A 27392-nucleotide genomic window follows, 5' to 3' on the forward strand; every position below is an offset into this window, starting at 1 on the left:
CATCTTCCTTGCCGACATTGTTTGCATGCATTTCTTGGGTTTTTGGGGAGAACTTGTGTGCCCCCACTGCATTGATTGCAATTTCGTTTCACAGTTCACATGTTTCACCCATGTTTCGTCACCAGTAACGATGCGATCGAGTAAAGAGTCACCATCCTTATGGTAAGCGTCCAAAAAGTTCAACGCTGCAGCCATTCGCTGATTTTTGTGGTCCTCTGTCAAGATTTTTGGAATCCATCTTGCACAAAACTTGTGGTAACCAAGCTTTTCGCTGATGATTTCGTGCAACAAACTTCGCGAAATTTGTGGAAAACTCAAAGAAAGTTCCGTTATTGTGAAATTTCGATTTTCACGGACTTTAGCATCGACTTTTTCGAGAAGTTCGGCGGTCACTATGCTGGGTCTCCCACTTCGATCTTCGTCGTGAACATTGGTTCGGCCATTTTGAAATCTTATGACCCACTGACGCACTCCACCTTCAGTGATAATGTTGTCCCCATACACTTCACGAAGCTGCCGATAGATTTCTATCGGTTTACAGTTTTTTGCAGCCAGAAACCTTATTACTGAGCGCACCTCGCAGCTCGCGGGATTTTCAATTAACGCAGACATTTCAAACCGTCACAGTATCTGAACGGAACACAGCACGAACCTCTCACTAGCACGGCTAGATGCAGACTGAGCTGCGCAACGCTCTGACCCCAAGATGGCCGCGCTAGCCCCGCCCCTAGCGGACACAGACGGAAACGTAATCTACTTCCTGGATGGCCCTCGTATTTGACCGGGGCAAGATTTAATGTAAAACCCCAAAATCTTTTAATTTAATTTTACTTTTTTATTATTAATTTATTCTTCTTTGGGGAGGCATTTAGTACTAGAAATTAAATATTAAATCCCAGATAAATCATCCTGGTTTCTGTCAAAACTATGCACAAATCCCTTCCTTATAATAACATATACATTGATACAATTGTATATCTTACATTTCAAAAATCTTAAAACATAGTGATGATACTGGAACATTTCCTTATTAAAACAAACGCTAGTTTCTTTATTTAAAGCTCTACAGCTCTTGTTTAACCCTTTCCGGCCCACTACCTTTTAAAGTCGGAGTTTTGATTATAAAAAAAAACGGTAGGCAGTCTAATTAGGCCTAGAGGAGTACACAAGTAAAATTTTATGAAGATAGCACTTATCGTTTTAATTCTGTGGGTGTGCCCAAAGTGGCACACTGATTGAATAGAGCTTCGAAAAGAGTGCTGAAACGAACATTGTTGTCAATGAACTGACCGATGAAATGGGAGAAACAAAGATTTCTTTGAAAAATGAGGGTCTTAAAAAACTAAACATGGCTAAAATATATGGACTGGTTTGTGTTGAGCTGCCATCTACTATAAATAAAGAATGTTCAGAGTAACCTATAGTAATCTATCAATCCTTTTTCATTCAATTTTTCTGTGCGTACGGAAGGAAATTTTTAGGTGTGTCCAGACCGGACACACTGTTGCCGTAAAGGGTTAACAAGCTGTGCAAACAATCTGTTTGATGCTATTTTAAATGCGATTGCCAAATAGTACCCACTGGAAATCAAAACACCAAATTTCGTAACAGAAAAGGACCAATATTTTTTATAATATTGCATTTTGTAAAACTTTCTGTTCGGCAAATAACAATATATAGAAATCTTAATAATCAGAACAAGTTGAAGTTGACTCCATAATTTGGATAGAATATGAAATACGTTCGCTCATAAATAATATTTAAATTTGCGTAATATTATTTTTGTTATTTTAGAACATCGGAAATTGTTATGGAAAGGATGGTGAATCCACAATATTGGGTAGAATGGATTTTTGGACTTACAAAATGGGGTAGACAGTTCAGACGTGATTTAAAGCTCTTGCACAACTTTACAAGGACAGTAAGAACGTCCATTTACCTTTATATCTCATATTTTTCAAATAATGATTGCAAAATATAAGGCATATAATATTTTCTTTCACGTAAATTTAATATTATTCTTTAAATAAGGAACTTATAAAAAAGCAGGTAATTTTATCTTCCGCTTTTCGATTTCAGTATAGGTATTTACCGTGTATTCCGGCGTATAACACGTACTTTTAATACAAAAAATAAGATCGAAATTTACGGGTGTTTGTTTACGCCGCATATTAAAGTGAGAGGAAAGGTGAGCATAAACAAATTAGATTTCTACATGTACCATAATGCTGTTTATTTGAAAGCAATGACTTAAGAACTTAAGCAATTCTCTTTATTGGATAACTTGAAAAATTCGTCATATTCGACTTCCGTTATATCTTCAGGCACGTCATCGAGTTCTGTTTCATCTTTACCATCACTGTTCTTCTGATCCATTAATAAGCAATCATACTCGGTTCTATCTGCAGATTGTTATACATACTGCATTTTTAAATGGCTTTTGAATTATACAGCGTTTTATTTCATTTCATTCCTTTATTATACACTCTTACACTATTTTTAGACTGGTATGATGCATTTCGCCTCCTTTTATGAATGTTTTTACACTTCTACTTTTTTGAATTACTACCTTTTTGAATGTAACATCTACATATTCCATTGTCATTTTGAAGTTCCCTTGAATGGTTTATTAACACCCACATCTACAGGCTGAATGGAGTTTATCCGCCTGGAATAACTGCGTCACACTCTTCAATTTCTTCGCATTAACCGTTAGATGGGATCTGAGGATGTCCAAATCTAAAAGATTTTCCGATTTCTTTAAAGCTGGTTTGGCTAATTTCATTATGGTAAAGCACAGAAGACTATTTGCCTAAGACATGCGACATGCGACGGAGGAAGTGGGCACCACCCCTCTACCAATACGGTTAATCGGTATAGCGCCACGTCCACCTTTATCTAGATAAACATACGTGTTCTTTGTGCTAATATACTAATATATAAACATACATACAAATTTGGTACTTCATACAGTGGCGTTAAAGCTAATTAATGTTAAACACTGGATAATACATTGTCATGTTACAAGGTGTATGCAAAAGCATGGATACGATAGCATATATACATAACGTGTGTACTCATATGTTGAGTACACTATGATCCTTTGAAGCATTATCATTGGATTACAGAAGACAAGTACACACTGAAATATTAGGTGCGCAATGTTATGCTGGAATAAGTAATTAGTACAGTGAATTAAAAGTTAGACCCTAGATTGGTACTGTGTGTTACAGTGTCTTGCTACTGAATTATTTGTACTGTTTAAGTACATTAACCAATGTGCAAAGATATTAAAACACGTGTATTAGGTACAAGTAATTAGTGGATACCCAAGCGTTACGTAAGTGCTACTTTAACATACATTAACAATAGGTACTTAATACAATGCTGAACAGATAACTGGTGCAATTAATTTTAGAGTGGGGCTCTAGTTAATTCTTTGCGATACGGTGCCGTGTTACAGGATAAAATGTGCAGATGCATAGTTACATTATCATATATACAGAACATAAATTCATATACATATATACAGACATTTTGTGTACAGACACATTAGGTACATGATTATTCAGTGCGTAATAGATGTATATTAACTATACAGTGCCAAGATATGTGATAACACTAGTAGATACATGGGTACAATTACATATAAACAAGGACATGCACAATTACATATAGACAAAAGCGTATGTACGCTTATATTTGGTACATAATAGCCATTGGTGACATAAACATTTGGTACTTACTTCATATACTTAAACTCTAGATCCATAAAATAATATTATGACTAGTAATAGGTGCTTATTAATTTCATAATAGGACACTAAGTTGATATTTTGCCTTACTGTGTCTCGTTACGTAGAAATGTATGCGGGTGCATGGGTACAGCTTCCTATTTACAATGCTATACTGTTTTCCTATTTACAATGCTTATATCATTCGATTTCATAATCAATAGGTACATGGCACATTTATATACATGAGCAGATGGTACATTGTAGAGTGCCGTTGAGGATAATTGATGCAATTAATTTTATTGTATTTTAAAAATAATGCATTTATACGCAATTATAAGGTGCATAATTGTCATTAGTTACATATACATTAGGCGCATATACATATACATTAGGCACATATACATATACATTAGGCGCATATACATATACATTAGGCACATATACATATACATTAGGCGCATATACATATACATATTCATATATTAGTTTCTTAATACAATGCTAGGGCAAGTAATTGGTGCTGTTATTTTTACATGTAACATGATGCTGTAGGCGATTGGATGGATAAACTAATATATATACTAATATACATATACACAACTTTTAGGCACATAATAATCACTAGATTCTCAGACATTAGGTACACGGTATACATATGCATATATAAACAGATGGTTCATAATACAATGCTATAGAAAGTAATAAATGCAGTTAATTTTATAGTAAGATTCTAGTTTCCCACTATGCGAAACGGCTTCATGTTACACAGTGTTAAATACTGACGCATGAATACAGTAATATTTCTACTTGTTAATACTATATATATAAAAATATACAAATATTTTCGGTGCATAACTAACATAGGATACATAATTATTAGATGCACTATACATATACGTACATAATACATAAGATTAGTACAATGCTGGAACAATTCATTGGTGCTGTTAGTTTTAGTGTAAGATCCTAGTTTAACGCTTTGTGGTACAGTGCCATGCTACAGGATGATATGCGCGGAGCCATGGATTCAGTTATATACATACTAAAACACGTATACACAATTATTAGGCACGCAGTAATAATTGGATTTATAAGCATTATATACATGGTACATATACAGACGATACATAATATATAAACAAATATATATGTAATATATATAATAATAATGCTACAGAAGTTAGTTAATGCAATGGATTTTTTAGAATTAAGACTTTAGATTAACACTATGCGGTAAAGTGTCATGTTGCGTGATGTTATATTCGGATGCATGGTTACATTATCGTACATACGAGGATATATATACATAGTATTAGGCACATAGTAATCATTGGGCTCACAATCTTAATGCACATAGTACCTTAGTCTCGTAGACTTGAAAGTACGTAATAAGGTTCAATTGGTGCTATTAATTTGATGATGCTAAATAATATTAATACAATAATGCAGCAATGATTAATACAGTTAATGATCAATACAGTAACATTTATACTAGAACATATATATACAAATAAAAGGCGCATAATTACATTGAGTATAGAATCATTGTGTGCATTATACATATACATACATAAAACATAACTACATGGTGATGGTACTTAAGATACATTTATAAACAGGTACAGATGGTCCTTATTTACATATTGCGGTACAGATAATAGACATAATTCGTTTTGTTGGCATAATGCAAATTGATTAAATAGTTGATTCTTGCTATATTACTAGGGGTGTTGGATACTCCATACGATAATTCACAGTTATTTTGTGGTGTTGGTAGTTGGTGCTAGACACTGAATTACTATTCGTCTATATGGCTGACTAAGTATGGCACAGGTCTGTGTCAAGGTCGGCCAGTTTATCCATTAAAAGCCCTATTTTTCTAACCAAGTGCATCTGTTTTATCAAAAACTTACAGAAAGCTTGTCGATTGGTCGACGGAAGGTTGATGTGTAGCCCTTCTGTAAGGGGACAGGAGGTCAGATAATGCTCCAGAGAGCCAGTCTGTCCACAGGCGCACTGGCTAGTGTTACTTATCCCGCGTTTGTTAAAGTACTCGGGAAATGATCCGTGACCCGTAATGTATCTTACCAATTGCATGTTTGCAAGATTTTTGGTAGTGTCCACGTAGCTGACATGGTAATAAGTCCGTCGGCCGGTATCGCTGTTATCCCATGTCTGCTGCCATTTCCCAATTGCCTTTAAGCGCAATGTTCTTTTCAGGTAAGACACTGGCCATGGGATGTTGATTTGTTGAGATGTTGCTCCTGTGGCAGCTTCTTTGGCTAGATGGTCAGCTAACTCATTGCCGTGGTGGCCGGCATACGCTTTGATCCATTCAAGTCTTGTATGGAGTTGGGAATTTTTTCGCAGATCTTCCTGTATTCCCTGAATAATATCGGATGGGTGGTCAGGGTTTCCTATTGCGTATAGTGAAGAAAGATTGTCTGTCTTTATTGTAGCATTGCGGGAGTGGTGGGATTGCAGGTAGCGGATTGCTTGCGCAATTGCCACTGCTTCTCCCTGAAAAACGCTATTACATTGCCTTAGTTGACCCTTCCATTGATCAATGACTGTATCTTGCAGCATGACCACATAGGCACTTCCCACATTTTCGTCTATCTTCAATCCGCCAGTGAAGATGGTAATCTGTGCTGAACGGTGGGCCGTAGTTGGATTAGTAATTATGCTTACTCCGGTGCCTTTGGCTGCTGGATGGATTTTCAGAGGGCAGCATTTAGCTTCATAGTCCTCTGGATTAAAATATTCTTTGTCAAAGGTGACAGGTCTTTTAAGCTGTAGGACGATTTGTCTTGCTGCCTCCTCTTCAACACGGATGTGTTGGGGAAGGAGGCCAGCCAGCACGTTGATCGCATCTGAAGAGGTCGTGCGGTAGGCTCTGGTGATACCCAATGCAAAGGGTCTTTGAATGGTAGAAAGGTGTTTAATTTTTCTGCTTTGCATTGGGTGAGCCCATACTGCTGCTGCATAAGTGACTATCTTTTCCACCACTGTGGTGAAGAGGACCTTCTGAATATGAGGATTGAGGCCCCATTTGTGGCCATGAAATAATCGCATTTGCTTCGCTATTGTCACTGTTCTAATTTTGAGGTCCTGGATGTGTGGTATCCAGGTCATCTTGTGGTCGAACGTAAGGCCCAGATATTTTAGTTGATTGACTATTTGTATCCTCTGATTGTTGATCTTAATGGTTTGTTTTCTTGAAAGAGAACCTCTCTTTTTAGGTATTAATAACACTTTGGATTTGTGCTCTGCAATTTTCAGTTTAAGGTTGTCACATAGAGCGTAGAATTGTTGGCACAATTCGTTACAGTGAGTCTCTAATTCTCTTCGAGTTCGACCTTTCACTATTAGCGCTGCGTCGTCTGCGTAGGCGTAGATCTGGGTGTGCGCTGGCCATGTAGCTGTTAAAACTTCGTTGAAAGTTAGATTCCACAGGTGTGGACCAGCGCACTACCCTTGTGGAGAGCCTCTCGTCTGCTCCTGTTCTATTATGCCTGAGTTGTGAACTGCTAGTAGTCTTCTATCCTGTAGATAGTTGCGGCCACCATAATGTATCAAAAGCGTTCTTGAGATCTATGCTTATCATGGCAGTATGGTGGCCGCTATATCAATTCTCTAAAATTGCTTCGAAGAGTGCGTGGACTGTAGAAGTGCCCGTCCTAAACCCGTATTGTATCGAGCTTATCCTTGCGTGTGTAAATGGTACCGTAGCCTGTTCATGATAATCCTTTCTAGTACCTTACCCAATGCCGATAAGAGACAGATAGGACGAAAGGATGTGGCCTCGGCTGGGTTCCGGTTCTTTTTCAGAAATAAAATAACTTGCCCTATCTTGTGGGGTTTTGGGAATATACCTGCTGCCCGAAGCTTGTTGAAATAGTCAACAAAGAATTTAGGGTGAGTTTTGATCGTTGCTTTGGTGATAGCATAGTCCATCCCATCGGGCCCAGGGGCTTTCTTGCGCGGCAGAGTTGCAAGAACTTTTTGAAGTTCATTAATTGTAATATCCGGGTCTGTTGGGGTGTCCAGTGTGGTTCTTACTGTCCTGAGAAGAGCTTGTTCTGCTGTGTCCTGCAGTACATCGTCTTTGCAGAAAACTGCGTTTAGGAGCGTACGTACGGTGTCTGCCGTGTACACCTGACTGTTGGTGATTGAGAGAGGGATCTGTAGCTGCGAAGGTTTAAAGATTTTACCGGTAGCTATTTTGTGGTGAATACCATACGTCGTTTTTGCTTGGGTGCAGAATTCCCTCCAGGAAGTAATCTTAGCCTGAATAATCATCTTTTTGTACCGCGCCCTCTCCCGTTGAAATATGGTGAGAGTGTTGGACTCTATCTCCAACCGTCTTTCGCTTTTGAGTTTTCTTGGCAGTGCTCTGCACTTTCGTTTCGTTCATTCTGAGCGCACTCGACCACCAGTTAATGCCTTGGAGTCTCTTAGGTTTTCTAAGAGGGAGATTTTCATTACATATGGCTTGCATTGTTTCTTGTAATGTTACAGAGAAGTCTTCTAATTCTGCTGCCGTGTTAGCTAGTTGGAGCGAAGGTTCGAGGCGCATTAGCTGCACTTTAATTTTCTTCGTTAATGTTGTTAATTTCTGGCCAGGAAGGTTATAGCGTTTGATCTTGGACACGGAGGTGGTCTGCGATATAGAGAAGGTAATAAACTTGTGATCACTGAGGCTCTCTTCCTCTTCGACTTTCCAGTCCTGCAAAAGAGGTGCTACGTGCAGAGTGGTCAGGGTGAGGTCTGGCCATCCCTGCTCAAAGACCCTGTCGAAGGATGGTGGTGCATCTGCTGTATTCTGAACTATTAGATTACTTGAGGATATGAAGTCCTCTAGTTCTCTTCCTTTCGGGTCTGTAGTTCGATATCCCCAGGCCGTATTATGTGAATTGTAATCGCCTGCGAAGATCATATTTGGGATTTTAAATCGATGTATGATACTTTGGATGAATCTTGTCGTCGGGCCAATATCCGCTGTTGGAGGAGAATAGATCGACACTAAGATAACAGCGAAGGAATGTACTTCTAGGAGCACTGCTACATGATCTTGATTATTAAATATTAATATCGAGTGAGATAGATGTTGGAGACCAGTCCGGATTACAGCTTATTATTATAGCTCTTGGTGGATGGTCGTGATTGGAACTTTGAAATACTGTCCATTGCAATGGAAAACCTGCTGCCACACCATCGCGGGTATATGGCTCTTGACCTATGATAAAGTCTATTTTATTATCAATTGCGAATTGAACTGTCTGAGCGACCGCAGCCCTGGCTCGCTGCATATTGATTTGTAAAAATCTGATGGGTTCTTCGTTTGAGTTAAACACTGTGTTTATCTAAGCGTTTTGTGCTTGTTGACTTTCGCAATTACGTGGTGTGTTGTTATTAATATTGGGTGATGCTGCGGATGTAGGCAGCTGCTCGCTGGTATTCTGCGCATTCAGTTGCGTAGGCTGGGTGCCTACAGTCGTACATGGTTCCATGTCTATTGTTTGCGTCACGGCAGTTAATACATTCTGGTAGTTCTGCTTTGCAGTTTTTGACATTGTGCGGTCCGGCGCAGTAGGCACAGAAGTTCTTCATGCATGTGCATTTATTCTGGGTATGTCCGAGCTGCTGGCACTTGTAGCAGCGACGGATGCCCAGGTACTCTGTGATTGCGTGTACGTGCCAGCCTGTGAAAATTCGTCTTGCCCTAAGGACTGCCGGGAGGATGAACGGTTGGCACTCCAGGACCCATTTGACTCGCTTTGGGTTCCGTTCTCGGAGTGTGAAGAACGCTTTGATGCCTTTGGATGGGATTTCTGCTGTTGCAGCGATTTCCCCGATGAGTTCCTCGGGCATGTCCGGGACGTTATGAACAGTGCAGCGTGGCTTTCTTCTTTGCCGTCTTTGCAGATCAATCTCAAGGTTGGCATTTTGTAATTTCTCTTCTAATTGATCTATGTCTTTAGTTGATTTGCAAAAGACCTCTAATTCTCCTTTCGATGTTGAGAAGATATGCTCCACCGCAATTTGTAGGCTGCTAATCGGGGCTTGGACGCCTTCGTGGAAAAGTTTTTAAGGGAAACTGATTCGTATATACGTTACACATGGGAAAAAACGAAAACGCCCATGCAGCCAAATTGTTCGCCGGGATTTGAACCCTGGACCGAACTGGCAGTGTTCAGCGACTTTACAGGACGTTTCTGCCAAACATTTTTATCCGAAATTTCACATTTTTTTTCGTCCATGCACACCATTTGAAATGAAAACACCATTTGGGAAATTATATTTAGGCATCATCTTTGTTTTAAAAAAATCATAGGTTTTAATTTTGTACCGTTCGCTAAACAGGAAAGCACTACGGTGAGGTGAGATTTTTCGTGACCTGGAGTTTAATCTATATTTTCAATACCTATCAGTAAATATTTAATTTTTTTTTTCCTTTGCAGGTCAATAATATATTTCTGAAAACTTATCTAGTTGCTGTCCAAATCTTTCGGAAGCTTTTTGCGGAAATTTTTATTTTTCCCTCGTGGAACTAAATTATTCCAGGGCTGTAAATCGACTGCACCCACTCCAAGTTGCTTTAAAGCTTTCACTTTTCTTCTAGGATACGCCAGTTCGTACTCGTTTAGGCGAAGCACATCTGTTCTTTGGGCATATAAATTATTGTAATTGCATTTTTCTTCCGCTCAGTTCTGAAGCTTTCACAGCACCAGACATCCTTGCTGAAGCACAATTCGCATTTTGCACTGAAGCCGGGCCACCTGGAGTATGTAAAGTACCCTAGTGTATCGGCGGACTTGCCGTCGGTGGAAAGAAATAAAAGCACCTTTTTCTCATATAAAAGATAAATAAACTTTTTAGGCCTTGCCAATTAGTTTGTAATATAAAAAAGTAAATTATTAAATGCTATGTATTCATTATTTACCACTGAATGTTTTTATTTATTAGAAAGAAGTGAACTTTTAATAATTATTTCTTGCTGATATCAATTAAATGGAAATATTAGCAATGTATTTAAAATCTGTCCAATGGCTGCATAAAAGTATACATGCTTTTATTACTAACATAAAATAAATGTGTATGAAATTTGTGATTTTTTTTATCTTATATCTACTCTCGTTATTAACGTGATCGTATTTATTCTTTTCTAAACTATTCATTTGTTAAGGTCATTCAAGAAAAGAAAAAGAAACTTTTGTGTGGAGACGCTGAAATTACTAAAAGGAAAAGGAAAGCATTAATGGATTTGTTGCTAGAACATCACTTAGAAACAAAGAGCCTTAGCGAGGAAGATATCAGAGAAGAGGTTGATACATTCACTTTTGAGGTAAAATGAAATTTTTAATCTTCAACAGCTAAAGAGTGAGTTCAAACTGTGACCTTATTTGATAATAAAATGGTACGATCTAATGTTCTAGCCGAAGGAAATTAATTTTTTATTTTAGTGATCTACTTTTAACAAAACTGTTAAAACATTTATTCCATACATTATTATTTTCGCACACTATAATCCCTATTAGAAAGACGAGTATGTTATATAAGGGAAAACGTGGTGGTACCTGTTAATTCGTTGGTTTTCAAAGTTACGCGGTTGGTGCCGGATGCAAAAAAAAAAAAAAAAAAAAAAAAAAAAAAGCATGCATTTACTCAAACTCAAATTAATATCTGAAACCTCTGACTCCTAACCTGTGTAGAGGAAGAACTTTGTTATTGATCTAACCCACTTTACATTTAATAAACATTCTTAGAATCATTTAACTCTATCATTGCAAATTCATACTCAGTAAAACTTAACCTGAAAAACAAAAAGGAATAAATCTTCGCTGGTGCTTGGGTAACAGACAATGCTATCTCTCTGCTAATCCATTACTTCAATTCACATAAACTACATATTCAATCAATTTCTAAATTAACTCAAGAGCAACAAAGTTCAGTTTCATTAATTCAAAACCTCACGAACGTCAGAGAAGAAATATCCATACTGCAATCAATCATTTTCTCATATATAAAAAGTAATCAAGATTTTAAATACTTTCTTGGCACCTATGCTTATGTTATTTAATTAATCACTATTTAGGTATTTTATTTGTACTGAAATTGTAAAGAGTGTACTAAATATATATTTTTTTAACATTTAAAATCTTTAGCTGTGTTTATTTTCAATTTTTCTAACAAAGATAGAGAGCATTTTTTTCTGAATATTTAAAAAACTTTCTTGTTTACCAACGAATGTGAATAGCATTTACGATAAACCGGGAAGTCTTTCGCGCCGCGCGGTTTTTCTTTACTGGGTGGTAAAGGAAAATTTAATTGGCGTCTTTGCTTCACTTTTCGTAGCAAATGCTAAAGGTGTTGAATAAATGAGTTTCTTTCCGATGGGCGTCTGTAAATTTCTTATTTCAAGGGAAGCTGTGATTCTTATCTTTGGTTGTTTTTCCGCTTGTTAGCTGGGGTCAAATTTTGTTTCTCACTCGTTTGATGACTCAACTGGTTCCAGATATCAGCTGAGGTCTTTGTGATGCATCTATATTTCTATTTGTCAAAGGGAGTGAAGTTTTAACAACAAAATAAAAAGAGAACTTAGCAGTTTGGTCAAATTTAATTTTATTTGCAATTCTTCGACCTGTAGAATTTAGTTGAGTGGAGAAACCGAGTTTTCTTCGAGGCTTGTACGGGTGTTTAAGCTCGTGAGATAGTTTTGGATGAGATCGAAGGAGGATTCCGAAATCAGAATTTTCCCACCTAACTGAATTTATCGTGTATTTTATGAACTTTCAATACCTTTTGTTGAACAATCCACATCAGAGCCAATCAGGCACCTTTATACGAAGGATGGACTTGTGTATATTTCAAACGGCGACTTTTTTGAAACTTTTAATTTTACTTGTTTTAGTTTGTATCTACATGTTTTGTACATATTTTTACAATTATTTTGAAGTATCATATGTGCCATTTAAGTGAAAACTCAGAAGACTTTGCCTGTTTTTCTCACTTCACATGCAATCTAATCTAATCTAAATGACGTCAACACCTCTACTGAGATGTCCCCTGATTTGGATTGGTCTATCAGTATACAGATGATTCCATACGAACGGAGTCATGGTTTGAGTTTGCATTGATTACAAACCTATTACTCAAATCTCCATTAAGTTTTATTTTACGTCATGAATGGAATTTTGGGAGTGTAACCAAAAGTCATTTGCATTATTTGTACATATTTTCATCGGCGTAAGTGACACCCTACTAGATAAGGACTACAGACCGGGCATGACGTCACTGCCTACCATCAGTTTATTACTCCCACTTAAGGACCTGCTATTATTTCTCAGACCTGTGCTGTCTTGCGGTCTCTCGTTCTCACCATCAAAGCCTCGCTTTCAAGCACCAAGAAAACTCTATAGTCAGGTTGTCCATAGGGCAATTATTTCAAAGAGCCGGAACACGTCATACAAATAGTAGGATATTCGCGGCATATCAGCGGCACTTGGAGATAGTTTTGAGTTTTTGGAGTGGTGAAATTCGTTTAGGGGACGTCTGCCCTGTTGCGGGCTATCTGCGCAAGCGGGCTTGGGATGCCTTATCTTTATTACTAAAGGAGTATTTTTCTGCAAGATGATTAAAAATATTTTTTCTCCAATGGTGGGCACTTGCGTATAACGGCATTGGCCACCACTAAGGCCAGAAGTGGTGGCCTCTTTATTGTGGAGGCACCTATTAGGCGATGATTTAAAATATTGTGCAAGCTGCAAAGAGCTTTTTTTCTGCGAGCTGATTAAAATTTAGTGCTATCTGTAAAGAGCTCTTTACCGAGAAAAATTAGCACACATTTCCATTCTTCACCAGAATTTCCATATAATCTCTTCCGAACACGAAAAATGGACATTCCCGAAGTGGTTCCTGACATACGGACGTTAGAGATAGAAGTATTTGTCATTAAACCTGCGGTTCCTGACTCAGACGCGTTCCAGATAAAAGTATTTGTCATTGGTATCCGGCACCTACGGTTCCTGTCTCAGACGCGTTCCAGATACAAGTATTTCTCATTAGTATCCAGCACCTGCGGTTCCTAACACAGGGAAGTTCCAGATACAAATATTTTGTCACTTTCCGGCATATGTTATTCCTGAAAATAATGGACGCTTCCGAAAGTATATTTACCTGAAAAATGGTCTTCCCCTTTTTTCCAGCAATTTGTATACAGAATGAACTTCAACGTGCCAGTGATAGTTTATCTTCATTTTAAGGTGTTGGCTCAAGGAAATTGGACAATCCCTAAAGATTGTCGTTCCGAAAAAATAGACTCCCTTCTGTGAGTGATTATTTAATTTTTGTTCTTCACTGTAATTTCGGGTCGTTTATTCTCCCATCAATAAAATTCCGAGTTCCATACTCATGGAGCCCATTCCGGATATGAATTCCTGGGGTACTTATAGGATTTTTTTGCCAGTGTGGTTTAATTTACATTGGCCAAACTAAGAGAGCCTTAAAATTTCGCGTCAAGGAACATGAGGCATATGTTAGAAAAAAGGAAACACAAAAGTCTTCTGTTGCCCAACATTGTTGGTCCGAAAAATCACACTTTTAATTTTTCTGCTGCCAAAATTATTCAAAAAACATCTTCCATTGGAGAACTTGATTTTCTGGAGGCATTTCACATTAAAAAAAAAATCGTTCTGTTCTAGTTAACGATCCTAATTTCAATCCATCTTTGCCTTCGGCCTTTAAAGAAATTGTCTTTAGTTCTGGTTTCATCAACAGATGGCGCCACAAGCTTATCTCCTGTCCTGGCTTTCTTATCTTATCTAATCATTTTATCCTATCTCGTTCATTTGCGCTTTTGCAGCTGAGGATGGTGGTTCGGTAAAACCATTGAAACTTATCCTGTGAAAATTCGAAACGCTGATTTTTGTTGTTTGACTTCGGAATTAGTATTTGTTCGGCGTGTTATTGTGTCTTAATTAATATAAGAATAAAGAAACTGAGCTCACTGAACCGAGTAAAAGAGTGTACATATAAGTAACATATATACTTTTGGTACGGCCGATTGCAACCAAAATACGAGGTGAACATCTAGCTGTTATGGCAAATTTCAACATTCAAAACAAAATGCATACATAATTTCAACGTTCTGAAGCTACACGTTTTTCAGTTATACGAGATACTAACGTACGTACGCACAGACGCTACGAAACAGAACGCTCTTCAGATTTCATTTCAAAACAGTTTTATATTTTTTTGGGGGGGCAAGAGTCTTTTATTCTGCCCTTATGTGCAGACGCCGCTCAAAAATTGCATTCGATAGGCTTCAAAATGGATATTTTCGTTGAAATATGATGCGCAGAATTTTTCGCGATTACAATACTTTCTTTTTACTTCGTACAAGGAAGTAAAAAAAAAAAAAAATTAGGCTTAGCCACAATTAAACAACTTTTAAATTGGTGATAATTCTACAAATATTGCATGTAGATTGCATGTAGAGGCATGAGTACCTTAACCGGAAGATAAGAATAACCTAATTCAATCATTTTTAAAGCAAAAAATGCACAATTTTCCGATATATAAGAATAACAATACTGAGCTCTCTGAGCCGAGTAATATATTGGTGTATGTATGTATATATATATATATATATATATATATATATTTATTTATTTATTTTGGCTTTTAATTTGCTTTTTTACTTTTATACGTGTTTGTTAAAATTTAAATTTAAATTTGTTTAAATTTAAATTTTAAATTTAAATATATATATATATATATATATATATATATATATATATGTATACACCCAAAAGAATATATATAGATATATACTTTTGGTGCGGCCGATAGCAACCAAAAAGGGAGGTGCACAACAACATACTAAAGCATAGGCATATATCTGTCTGTATATATATATATAGAGAGAGAGAGAGAGAAATAGCATCAAAATATGTTTTACATAAAATATTTGGGTGAACTGGTATAATTAAATAATTTAGAATGATTCATCAACTAATTTTGGATTAAAAGAAACACAGTGTTTTTCCAAGGGGCTCAACTGAATCTGATCCACCTCCTCTTGAGAACGCTGAATCAGACTTTGATTTTATTCCCCCTCCTTACATAATTTTTGTATTTCCCATATCTATTATTCTTCTGGTTTGGTAACTATTGTTATTTTTTACATATTTATAGGGAATTTTGGTTTTGAATTTCATTTATTTCAGTATTTGGTTCTAAATTTTTTATTATACATATATAATGTGCTAACAAAACTTTTCTCATAAAATTTTGTTGTGGAAGATACAACAAGACTCTACTGAAAGTCGTAGCAATATTGAGCACCACCATATTACCGTATTACTTAAAATTTAAACGAAAGTAAAACTTATTAACTAAATAAACTTTTCGAACTTCTGCGCATTTTTACAAGTATATTGCACAAACTGTTTAGTATACATAGAGTTCGAAAATGAGCAAACATCTGCTCATTTTCTCACTTTGAGGCACAATAATTATTTTCTAATAAATTTTATTCATTTTTAGAAAACTTATTGCCCAACTTATAGTTCAGTGCACACTGAAATCATAATTCCTTAAATATAACGACTGAATATTCATATGAATACTAAGAGATATATATGTCTTTCTCCTGTTTGGAAAAAAATGTACTTGTTAATCAAAGAATATTATTTTAACATGTAGTTCAATGTTCAAGACGAATTACATGTTCTATAATTCTTTAAAATGTAGTATGTCCTAAAAATAAATTTTTAGGGAAATTTACTTTTAGAAAATTTTTATCACATAATATAATCATTTTTATTTATTTCATGTTAATTTAGGGCCATGACACCACTTCTATGGGTATAAGTTGGGCTTTGTATCTAATAGGACTCCACGAAGATGTCCAAGCAAAATTGCATGAAGAAATGGACAGAATATTTGGAGATGACACTGAGAGACCTGTGACCACAGATGATCTGAAAGACATGAATTACCTCGACTGTGTGCTAAAGGTACGAAACATGCAGTACGTTTAATTACGAACTATACATAAACAATCCCTTACATGACTAGATATTATTCCAGCTTTTGTTGTTTGACTTCTGAATCATTATTCCAGCTGTTGTGTTGAGGGCTTTCTTGTTCTCCGAAATATTTTAAGAATCACTACTTATTGATCTTAAGCGGCTATTTGTTACTAATTCTCAGACGCGTATTAAATTGTATTAAAATATCATTATTATTATTAGAGATTTGTCAGGATAGGTCTCTCATCCTCTATATTCGTTACGTAGATAAACGGAGACTCACTGCCACTCGCGTGCTTAAATTCTAATTCAAATCCCAAATAAAGCTTGAGCATGAATGACAGCACTCTCTTTGCGGAACTGAGACATGACACGAAAATCATGTCAAAAGGATGAGATGTCCTTATCGGTGTAGTGGTTAGCGAGACTAGCTGCCATATTGTTGGGCCTAGCCTTGAATCCCGGAGAAGACTTCGATGTTTATTAGAGTACCGTGTCTGTGCTGCAAGGATAAATTAAAATACAAAAGTCCTGTCGAGAATTCCAATGTTAGAGGAAGAGGAATGGTAGACTTTATAATCTCCCACCTCGAAGTATTCTTCATGAAAACCTGGACAGAGCTGTACCATTATTGCGGTGGGGATTATAGAAGTAAAACTGATGGTGAAGTTCTGGTGATCCACTTGATTCTTCATAATAAGACCATCGGACTTATTCTTTAGAAAACATTTCTCAAACGTTTTTCAAATGGGAACCACTTTTACAAACAAGAATGTTATTCAGTGTTCTGATGACCACATTACTCTCTCTTCCTTCAAAAGGACTTTTTACCACATGTTTCTGTACTTAACGTATTTCTTCACGTATTTTCTGCCCCCTTTTGTTTAAGTAATTATATCGTCCGAAAATCAAAAGGGGAAAATTACGCAAATAATTTAATTTTCGAAGCACAAGACTACAGTTAGAATATAATGAATGAAAAGTAGTCAAGGATAAACCTTATAAGACCTTATAAGGTGAGATATAAACTTAGAACAATGAGAAACTTTTGCATGATTATGTTAAGTTGGTGTAATGCAAAAACGAACTTCTATTCTAAAGTGATATTCTAAAGCGTTGTGGTTATTGAAGTACTGCTAGCTGTGTTTCCACTTCTTAAATCGTTCTTACACAAATAGTCCACAGATTGTGAAGATATGCATCCAGCATAATTCATAGCAAAATAATACACAATATTTGCAGAAGTTTTCGTCTTCTACTGTAGAGTATAGCCAGGGATACTTTCGTATCATCCATACTAAAAGTTTCTGGAGAACGTGCAGCGCTGCTTGACGGGAATTTGTAATTTTCGGAGGGCTTTCTTTACGTTTCAATAACATCAAATAATCGTAGCTTATTACAAGGTTTCCGCAACCCTCACAAACCGATAAGCTCGATATAATTATCATCTATAGTTAAATTTTTGAGGGCAGAACAAGCTCTTCTCATTATTATCAGTACTATGACTACCTCAGAAACTGGAACTAGGTATGCCGTTACCCATTACAGAAATACAGCTATCTACTACCAATAAGGAACTACTATGGATCATCACCACCACTATTCTCGACTATTTCTGCCTCCACCACATAAGCTTTTGTTTATTTCGCTTAAAAAGAAATTCAGCAGAGAAGCTTGTCTTCTTTTTTTCTATTTTTTAGGCGGGGTGGGATCTAGAATAAGAAAATTATACTAATGTGATTGATTACTCATGTAGGAATTTATATAATCACAAAACGAATTTTTTTTGACTGAGGACACTAAGTACGCATAATAATTTAATGATAATAGTTATGCTCAAATTCTCATAAAACAGTGCTCAATTACAATGAGCATACAATAAGTGTTACAATAAATGCTCAAGAAAAATTAAGAAATTTGACAAAACATTAATCACTAATGCCAAAGGTCCAAAATTATGGAATATCAAACCACATGGGCTTAAGTAAATCAAAATATTTTAACTTTTCACGCTTTACACACTTCATGTTACAATAAGTACAAATATTGGGTATTATTTTGCTAAGAATTACAAAAGACACTACAAAGCGTTCCATAATTTAATTAAAACACAATGAAATAGCTAGCCGAAAAATGTTTTTGGCGCGTCAAAGCTACAAGTACGAGCGGAATGACTAGAAAAGCAAGAAAATTTTCGAGCCTATCAAGCCAGAAAGCAATGTTGCCACTTTTTTTACAAAAAGAAAAAGAAGGAGATTAAAACCAAATGGGAGTAAAGATTTTTAAAAAATCAAGAATTCTCTTTTAGCTCTGTGAGTGAGTGGGGAACGCAACTCCATAGCTATCTCCCTGGATTCGCAACAGGCTGTAAGTATAAATTTCTGTTCTGCATTTTGTTTTCATTTTATAAATTCCTATGTAAAGCGTAGAAAAGTTCTGTATAGGGTGACAGCAAATCCCGTATAGGTTATATACTTGTACTAAACAGATATTTAGCTTGGATGAACGCCATTATTTTCTAATACTATATAAATAAAATTAATGTCATAAATCTGATATATGTAAAATAAAGAAGCCTGACATCACATTACTGCAGTATTACAAAATAATTTATTACTTATTTAAATTTAGGAATGCCAAAGGCTGTATCCTTCGGTACCTATGATAGCAAGACATGCTACTGAAGATACCAAGTTTTGTATGTATTAGATTTTTTCATTATTCTTAATGTTATGCATCAGAATATACTTTTTCTAACATTTTGTGTTATGAATTAACACTTTCTGTGAATAACTAATTTGAAATATGTAATGCATTTTAATGCTTTGTTTAAATGTGGAAAGAAAGAAGATGGCAATGTAGTTTTTATTTCTTAAAAATTTAATGCGTATAAAATTATTATTTTACATAATTCAATTGACATAAATAAAGGGAATTACTTTATTTTCATTAAATCCAGAATTATATTTAACTGAAATATCCGCGTCAAAGCGATTATTACTGATATTAGTAATACAACTGAAAAGCTGTTTAATAATGTACTCAAAAATATAAAATTTTGTATTTAACAATAGAGAATATCTGAACCAACTCACCATTCAAAAACAAACAGCATCGTAAAAATACCAAATATAATTATACCTCTTGGTAAATACACCTGTTAATGTATGTAGCATACGATAACTACACTCAAGTAATAAAGATATTTTTCACATGGTTATTAATAACTTCTGTTTCTAAACTTATAAATCTATATCACCTTCCTTTTCAGTAATTAGGCTTTCGGTAGTATTCTGTAATCAGGCTTTCGATAATACTCCAGTGTTGTCATTTCTTTATTAAAAAAGGCTTTAACAGATTGCAGATAAAAACTAAATTAATAAATCTGAAAGTTAGACGTTAGTGTTTTTCTACAATAATATACTAATTTAATAATTCTACAGCTAAATTTATTTACTTTCTCTTCCCTCCTCTGAAGATCACAAATATTTTCTTTTTACAGGTGGTTACACTATACCTAAAGGAGCTTCATGTACGGTATTAACTTACGAACTGCATCGCGACAAGGATGTTTTCCCAGATCCGGAAAGATTTGATCCTGATCGTTTCCTACCAGAAAATTCTCTTAATCGCCATCCTTATGCTTATATCCCATTTTCCGCGGGTCCAAGAAATTGCATCGGTAAAAACTATGTTATATTTTATTTTAACAACTGTAATATAATAGACTATGCAACTATAGAATTTTAAAGTGTAACAAGGTATAATATAAACATAGAATGTATGCATTCTATTAATTATAATGCATCATACACTGCTGGCTATCCAAAATGCAACACGAAGGATACTAAACGCAAATTTATTTCAGAGATTACACATAATGTCGATGTTAATTAATTTGAAGTACAGCCTTCTTTGAGATGAGGAAGACGAGAACATTTGTGTGTTTTGCTTCCATGTTTCTCAATAACCGCTTCTGCACGTCGCGAAATTAAGTAAATGAGGCTTTGGGTGTATTCTTGGGGAACGGCAGCTCATGCTGCCGCCACACATACCAAAGTTTGCGGAGTCTTCTTATGTGTGTTGGGAGCATAAACTGGTAGACATTTCTGAAAGACGAAGTAGCGAATTCTCGCTAGGTCTAGGACGAACAAATGACCACAGACGAAAGTTATAACAACCTTTTTATTTTAAGTAAACGGAAATGCACTTACTCGGTGCTCACAAATTTAACCACCACTTGTGGCACAGAATAGTATGTACAATCACAACGTATTAACTTTTAGCTACAGGAGTGGCTACTACTCAATCTAAACCCCTTGATTAGATGCACACAGCAAACCCGAGCCGAGATTATTAATATAATCTATAGAAAACTGGCTAGTAACAACAATAGAAAAACTTGGCTAGTAACAACAATAGAAAAACTTGGCTAGTAACAACTATTTAATTACAGAATTACATTCGGACACACGGGATAAATTCAGAATTAACTCTCCTACCACGAATTCTTAAAATCTGTTATTTAAATACCGCTTCCGAACTCACTTAGATTTGCATATACGTCATTAAATTTGCATTCTGGCAGGAAATTGAAATCAGAACGGAAAGGAAAGTTTCTTAGAGTAAAAATAATTTGTTAGAACAAAATAAGGTTGTAAGGATCTTAAGTTTTACTAACGTTTATTTTATTTTAAATCTTTACTATCACTTCTCATTTTCTACTTCCGGCCAGAATTATAAGCGTGAAGGAGTTTATGCAAAGTTGTCTGGCGAACGCCAAGTATTTAAGTGTGGCCTTTTTGCCAAGCAGAAGAGAGGAAGCCGTGAGTTCGAAGCAGGCCGCTTACCTTAGAAGTTACGCAGTTGCTACTTTGCCTTCCAGGCCAGAGGTTTTAATCCTCTTGATAAATTAAACGTATTGTAGTGTTCACAGTCTCTGTGCTACATACGCTTCCTGTTATTATAAGGCCAATCTTATTCTAAAGTTAAATTAGAGTTTAGTTTTATTTTGATATCTTTTAAGTTAGACCCCGAGTGGAGGGTCATTGTATTCCGAAGTACGGAAGTCATTGTATATAAAGAAAAAAAATAAAGGGTTTTGTATACCCTTCGTCTGTATCCTGTCTACTTACTACAATTAGTGAACATAGCTTTAGTAAGCTCTCTGTTCTAGTCAGGTCATTGTATGTTTCCGAAGAAGGTTAGAAGAAACATTGAACCTGATAAGGTTATTACAAGTTCATTTGGTGTACCTGCGTGTCCGATATGCCGGGCTAGGCGTTCTCCAATCATTGAGCAAACATGTTCTATGGGCAATAGATTTGGAGAAAGGACAGGCCAGGGTAACAGCGCAATATCTGGGCTAAGAAGGAAGCTTGAACATTGCGTACAACGTGTGGTCTATTTCTGTTGTGTTACCACAGGTAAGCCTTAAAGGTAAAGAAGAGAACAGGCTTAAAAACCTCAGAGATATAGCGCTGGTAGCGGAATCCAATACAACTCCACATAATAACACCGGGTGCAAGACCAGTATGCTGATGCACCACTACAAATGCAAACGCCTGTGGTTTAAAGTAAAAGGTAAACTAAGCAACGGACGCATAGCGGACAATCCATCATACTGTAAATGATGTCTAATTATTCATGCAGACACTTATTCTTGTGTTACACACTGCATTCGTTGTGATACTGTATCGAACGTGGCGGTTCGCTCTATCAGTACCATCCGCACAACATGCCTGTCTTCCCCTGGAATGGTGCGTCGAAGCGGTTGCAATTAGTTCCACCCTAATGGCATCCACCGATTCGGTATTACTGTTGCTTGGCTACATGGGACACGATGAACGATTTCCCTGAAGGATAATCCGCAATCTCTGAATGCAACGAATCTGCCTCGATCGAACTCAGAAACATGCTTTAATGATGGTCGTGTTTTTTTTCTACGAGGCACACTGAAGCTGCTCTCATAAATAAAAGGGAAGAATTCACGTTATTCAAAATGGAACTATTTCATCAATTTATATATGGATTGTAAGGAGCATTGCAGTCGCCCATGATGTGCGCGTGCGCAAAGCAATTTGCATGTTCCACCGCGGTATTCACATGATGCAAGTTTCATTCTGTTTGTATGCTTCCTTCAGTATTTTGCATTTTGGATTGCCAGCAATGTATTTGTTCCCTAATGATTCCTGTAAGCATTTTGTTCACGAGAAAGAGGAAAACAGACGAAAATTTTCAATTTTACTGAACTACTCCGCCCTCCACTAAGTAAGTAACTTTTCTTGGATTCATTCTTACAAATTCTCTCACATATTCTCCACACATACGTGCTATTATTCAAGTTTCGAACGTGTAAATCCAAAGTCTACCCCTTAATTCCTCGAAACAGCATTCTATCAGTAGACAATCCATTTTGCATCTCATGCTATGCTACGCCCAGTCTGGGTATACTCTTGTAGAACAAATGGGAAACAGCTGCAAACGGCGCAGAACTCCGTTTTGCGTCAAATTATTAACTCACGCTGGTGAGTTCGAAATAACGCTATGCACGAGGAATTGAAAATTATTCAACTGCGTGCATTTTATTACCATTTGACAAGACGCTTTGAAATCAGAATTTATAACTATGATTACAAGACTATAAATAACACGAAAAGGGCTATAGCAATCTTAAATCTCAGAACTATATTGGAGAAATAACGAATTCATGTATTTTTTGTTACGTAACTTTATTCATGTAACTTCTGTTATACCTTCTGTAAATTTGTATCTATCAGTGGTAATTCTTTTTTTTTTTTTTTTCCCTCTACCAAATGGCGGGCACTTGCCTATAACGGCATTGGCCACTATTAAGGCCAGAAATCGTGGCTATTTTGTTGTGGACGCACCTAATAGACGGGCACCGCTACCCTGCTATGAAGGAACTGACAATTTTACATCTATGCCTTCTCCAGGATTCGAACCCGGCCCCTTTGGTATCGCAGTCAGGCTTCCCTAACTACTATAGCTTCAAGGCGGCCATTGGGTAATTCTTATTTACTTTTATGTATTGGGACCAGCTCAGCAGCTTTCGCATTTCTTTTTATTTTTATAATTTCTAATTTTTTTTAGGAAAAACATTAATACTACTTTTCTACTATTTTACATATTCCTTAAGTTGTTTCTGGAACCTCTATAGTATTTTATCAAATTTATTCGATAAACTGTAGGGCACTGTGCCCAGGAGCCCCGATGTTTGGCAGTGTTTTACCATGGAGGTGCTTATTTTGAAAAAGCACGCGTATATTATCAAAGCGATTTCTAGATTTTGTTTTTTATGTGCGAAAGTGATAAAAATCCCATTTCATGTAAGTGGGTTGCAGCAAATGAAACAAGAGTATGTAGCCAGCTATGGATACATTCCGTGCATAACAGAATTATGTTTAGTTCACGTTTTCAAATTCAGTTTGCATGCGTGAATTTGCTCCTATTTTAATCAGACTGTTCTTTTTTTTTATGACATCAAATTTGTGCCGGATAGAAGTGGATACAGTATTCTATATCAACTTTGCTAATACTTTTCCCGTAGTAAAGTATCCAAGAAATGAGTCACTGTATTGTTGGAGATGTTTGGCAATTTCAAGTATAATTGTTATTTTCTCATTTCTGTTACTGAACATTTCAGAACTCATTTCAGTTACTGAAACAAGTAAAGAAACGTGTGTCAGAATTTTCATTTCAATTTGCTTCAAAATTTTAGTTTTTTAATAAATGAAAATAATTTTTCGCTAGCTATTATTATGGTTTCACCAAAGCCTTAATGTGCTTAGTATATTCAGGTAATCAAATATATCTGCTAAGTAGGCAAACTGAAATATTGCGTATCTTTTTTTTTTTTTCAAAAGCAATACTTAAATCACAATTTTGTTTAGCAATAAACTGTGTAATCTCCTCTTCTAATTTAAAACTTTTGCTTAAAGTATGTGGCCCTTGGAGAACCACTGTACTTCGGTGCAATAAAAATGCAGAGTATGTACAGCACCCGTTTCACCTTAAGAAGCACAAATATACCGTGATTAAGTGCTTTGGCTCTAATATACCTTACTACATTACATTTACTACAGTCGTTAAATATTGTTCTTAATTCGCTGGGAAATCTTTTGATGCGAATTCATGATTATTCTATAGTAACTTGCAGCATTTCAGTCTTGATGAATAACAAAAGTCCAACAGTTTTGCCCAATATTTGCAAGAGCAATCTCATCCTGTCGTATTCTTGAGTATTTGATACTTTTGAAAATGCCAGTTCAATACTTCCATCACTTCTTTTTCTTTCGTTTATCGCGCAAACATCAACATTTAACTTCAGTTATCAACTTCAGTTAATTCGCTCAGTTAACTCTTCAGTAGTTTTACTTGCAGTTTACTACTTCAACCAGATTTTGAAGAATACGCGATTGAATCACATCGTTCAATAACAGAATCCGCTAAATATGTGCTTCAATCCCCATGTGTGTATTCACGCGCGCGATTCTGCTTCAGAACCCAACACAGTTTTTACAATTTCTCAAATGCACATGGATTTACCAGTTCTTGATAGGTTCTTTGGTCTTTTTTCTTTTCTAAGTATACAAATATGTCTCTAGAAGTTTCTTATCATAATATATATGATAAGAAACTTCTATACACTTTTGGATTACGACCACGTCAGATATTGTGATTGTACCATTGATTGCCTTCTTCCAAAGGGTATCAAATTGTGGCTTCTTAGATTTCAAGACATTAGGACTATGTCTTGCAGGTTCACCATGATGCTGATTGTTGAAATGCTGTAATAACTTTCATATCTGGATTTTGAAAACATTTTGCAACGTAATAATGCTTTGGTGTTCGTTGCTTACTCTCCTTTTTTGTTGCAGGTTTGAATCCATGAATTTAATCCATCCATTCATCATTTCCCATTGTGCAAATTTCTGTTGTCCGCCAATGGAAAGACCATCCATTATGGTCTTTCTAATTGGCGTTTTTCTCACATAGCGAGAGTAATTTAATCAGTAGCATGTGTTGTTCAAATAACATAGAATTGAAACATCACAAACGACAGGGCATTTGTTTTTGTTATTAAACGAGGCAAAAAGAAAGCTTAGAACACATGAGCTTAATCCTAAGACGGATAGAAAAATAGAACGCGGGATCGTCTATGTTCGTCGGTTTCAGAAAATTTAGATTTAAAATGACACATTTCGTTTCTTCCTTTTCTTGCACATTTTAACTTTTTTCTTTTAAATTTTTATGAATCTTCCCACTTTTAGTTTAGGCTAGCATTTGGTTAACACTCGGAAAATTCTTTTGCGCTCGAACTTTATCGTAAACTTTGTCCTAAACGTTTGCCGTAACGTTTACTAGTAGTTCCTCATGGGTGGGCAAATGCCAGTTTCTGTTAAAAACCTAGAAAACTTCTGTCGCACCGCTTATGTTCAAGATATACTACTGAACGCTCACGGTTCACTACTATACAACTGAAAGCTCATGGTTCACTACTACAATTTTAGTTTGATTTATAATTTCCTCACAGATACCCCAAGCGAATAAAACACTGTATACACTTAATTTTTCTATTCTATTCTTAAAGTGTAATACTAATGGTGCCATCTATCGGTAAAAAGTTTAACTATATTCTCATGTTGAAACAAATGAGCCTTTGTGATAAAATTTAACCGTACTCAGAACGTCAGTTTGCTGATTTTATATGAATTTTAAGGGAAATTTCTAATTTTTTGTGATATCTAGTATTAAGGATTTGTTAAGTAAATGATAAATTCAATTAGTAATTTTTGCGTTGTTTTAGTTGTTTGACATTCCGATTACTTTCAGGTCAGAGATTTGCTATCATGGAAGAAAAGACTGTAGTCTGTCATATTTTAAGAAACTATACGTTGGAGTCACTGGATCCAAGGGATATCATATCACCAGCAGCGGAACTTATTCTACGGTCATCAACACCCATCAGAGTTAAATTTAGGTCCAGATATCCGAAAGAAAGTCGAAGCGATGGGAAAAATTTATTACTAGCAACAGTATAAAATAATTTACAACGTCATTTTAAATTGATTATATAATCACGCATGTTTAATCTAACTGATTGTACCAATAACAATTAAAGCACTTATTTTTAAAGAAAAACTTTTGTTTAAAAACTTAAGCGATAATACGAGATGATATTCGAGATATTGTTTCAGAACTTGATTTGTAAAATATTTTGAAGAACATCGATGATTGCCCTTATTTTATCCGAACAGGAAAAGGTGAACAGTATTATTAGAAACGAACGCTTGTAATTGTAAATAAAATTATGTTTTAATTTGATTTTGTTGCTTTTTTCCCCCATAATCTCGATTGCTTTGTTTTTTTGTGTTTATGTAATCACTAAATATAATAAAAGAAAGAGTCTATGCGTTTTCCGTTTGTGCGGTGCGTAAGCTGATAGACCCAGGGCTACGAAATTTGGTATATGGGTTTATCTAAACAAGAGCCAGTGCACCTCGAAGCGATTTTTTCAAAATTCGAATAAGATTTTTTTTTTATTTCAACTTTTCGAATTTATCGCATTATTTAGAATAGGTTCCTTCTTTTACAA

General features: G+C 35.8%; 1 protein-coding gene across 1 annotated transcript in view; it reads left to right on the forward strand.

Moving 5' to 3' along the window:
* LOC118205520 (cytochrome P450 4V2-like) overlaps window positions 1-27121 on the forward strand; it is a 223504-nt gene extending 196383 nt beyond the window's left edge. Inside the window, exons 6-11 of the mRNA XM_085827323.1 lie at window positions 1795-1921; window positions 10927-11085; window positions 16586-16759; window positions 19406-19472; window positions 20277-20456; window positions 26630-27121. Of these exons, the coding sequence (XP_085683449.1) occupies window positions 1795-1921; window positions 10927-11085; window positions 16586-16759; window positions 19406-19472; window positions 20277-20456; window positions 26630-26838 (916 nt within the window). The 3' untranslated portion in view covers window positions 26839-27121. The remainder of the gene's footprint in view (window positions 1-1794; window positions 1922-10926; window positions 11086-16585; window positions 16760-19405; window positions 19473-20276; window positions 20457-26629) is intronic.
* Window positions 27122-27392: the final 271 nt, after the last annotated feature.

Source organism: Stegodyphus dumicola, chromosome 1 (assembly GCF_044657685.1).
Source record: "Stegodyphus dumicola isolate Sdum_Otavi_A_Nest chromosome 1, ASM4465768v1".
NCBI classification, from domain to species: domain Eukaryota; kingdom Metazoa; phylum Arthropoda; class Arachnida; order Araneae; family Eresidae; genus Stegodyphus; species Stegodyphus dumicola.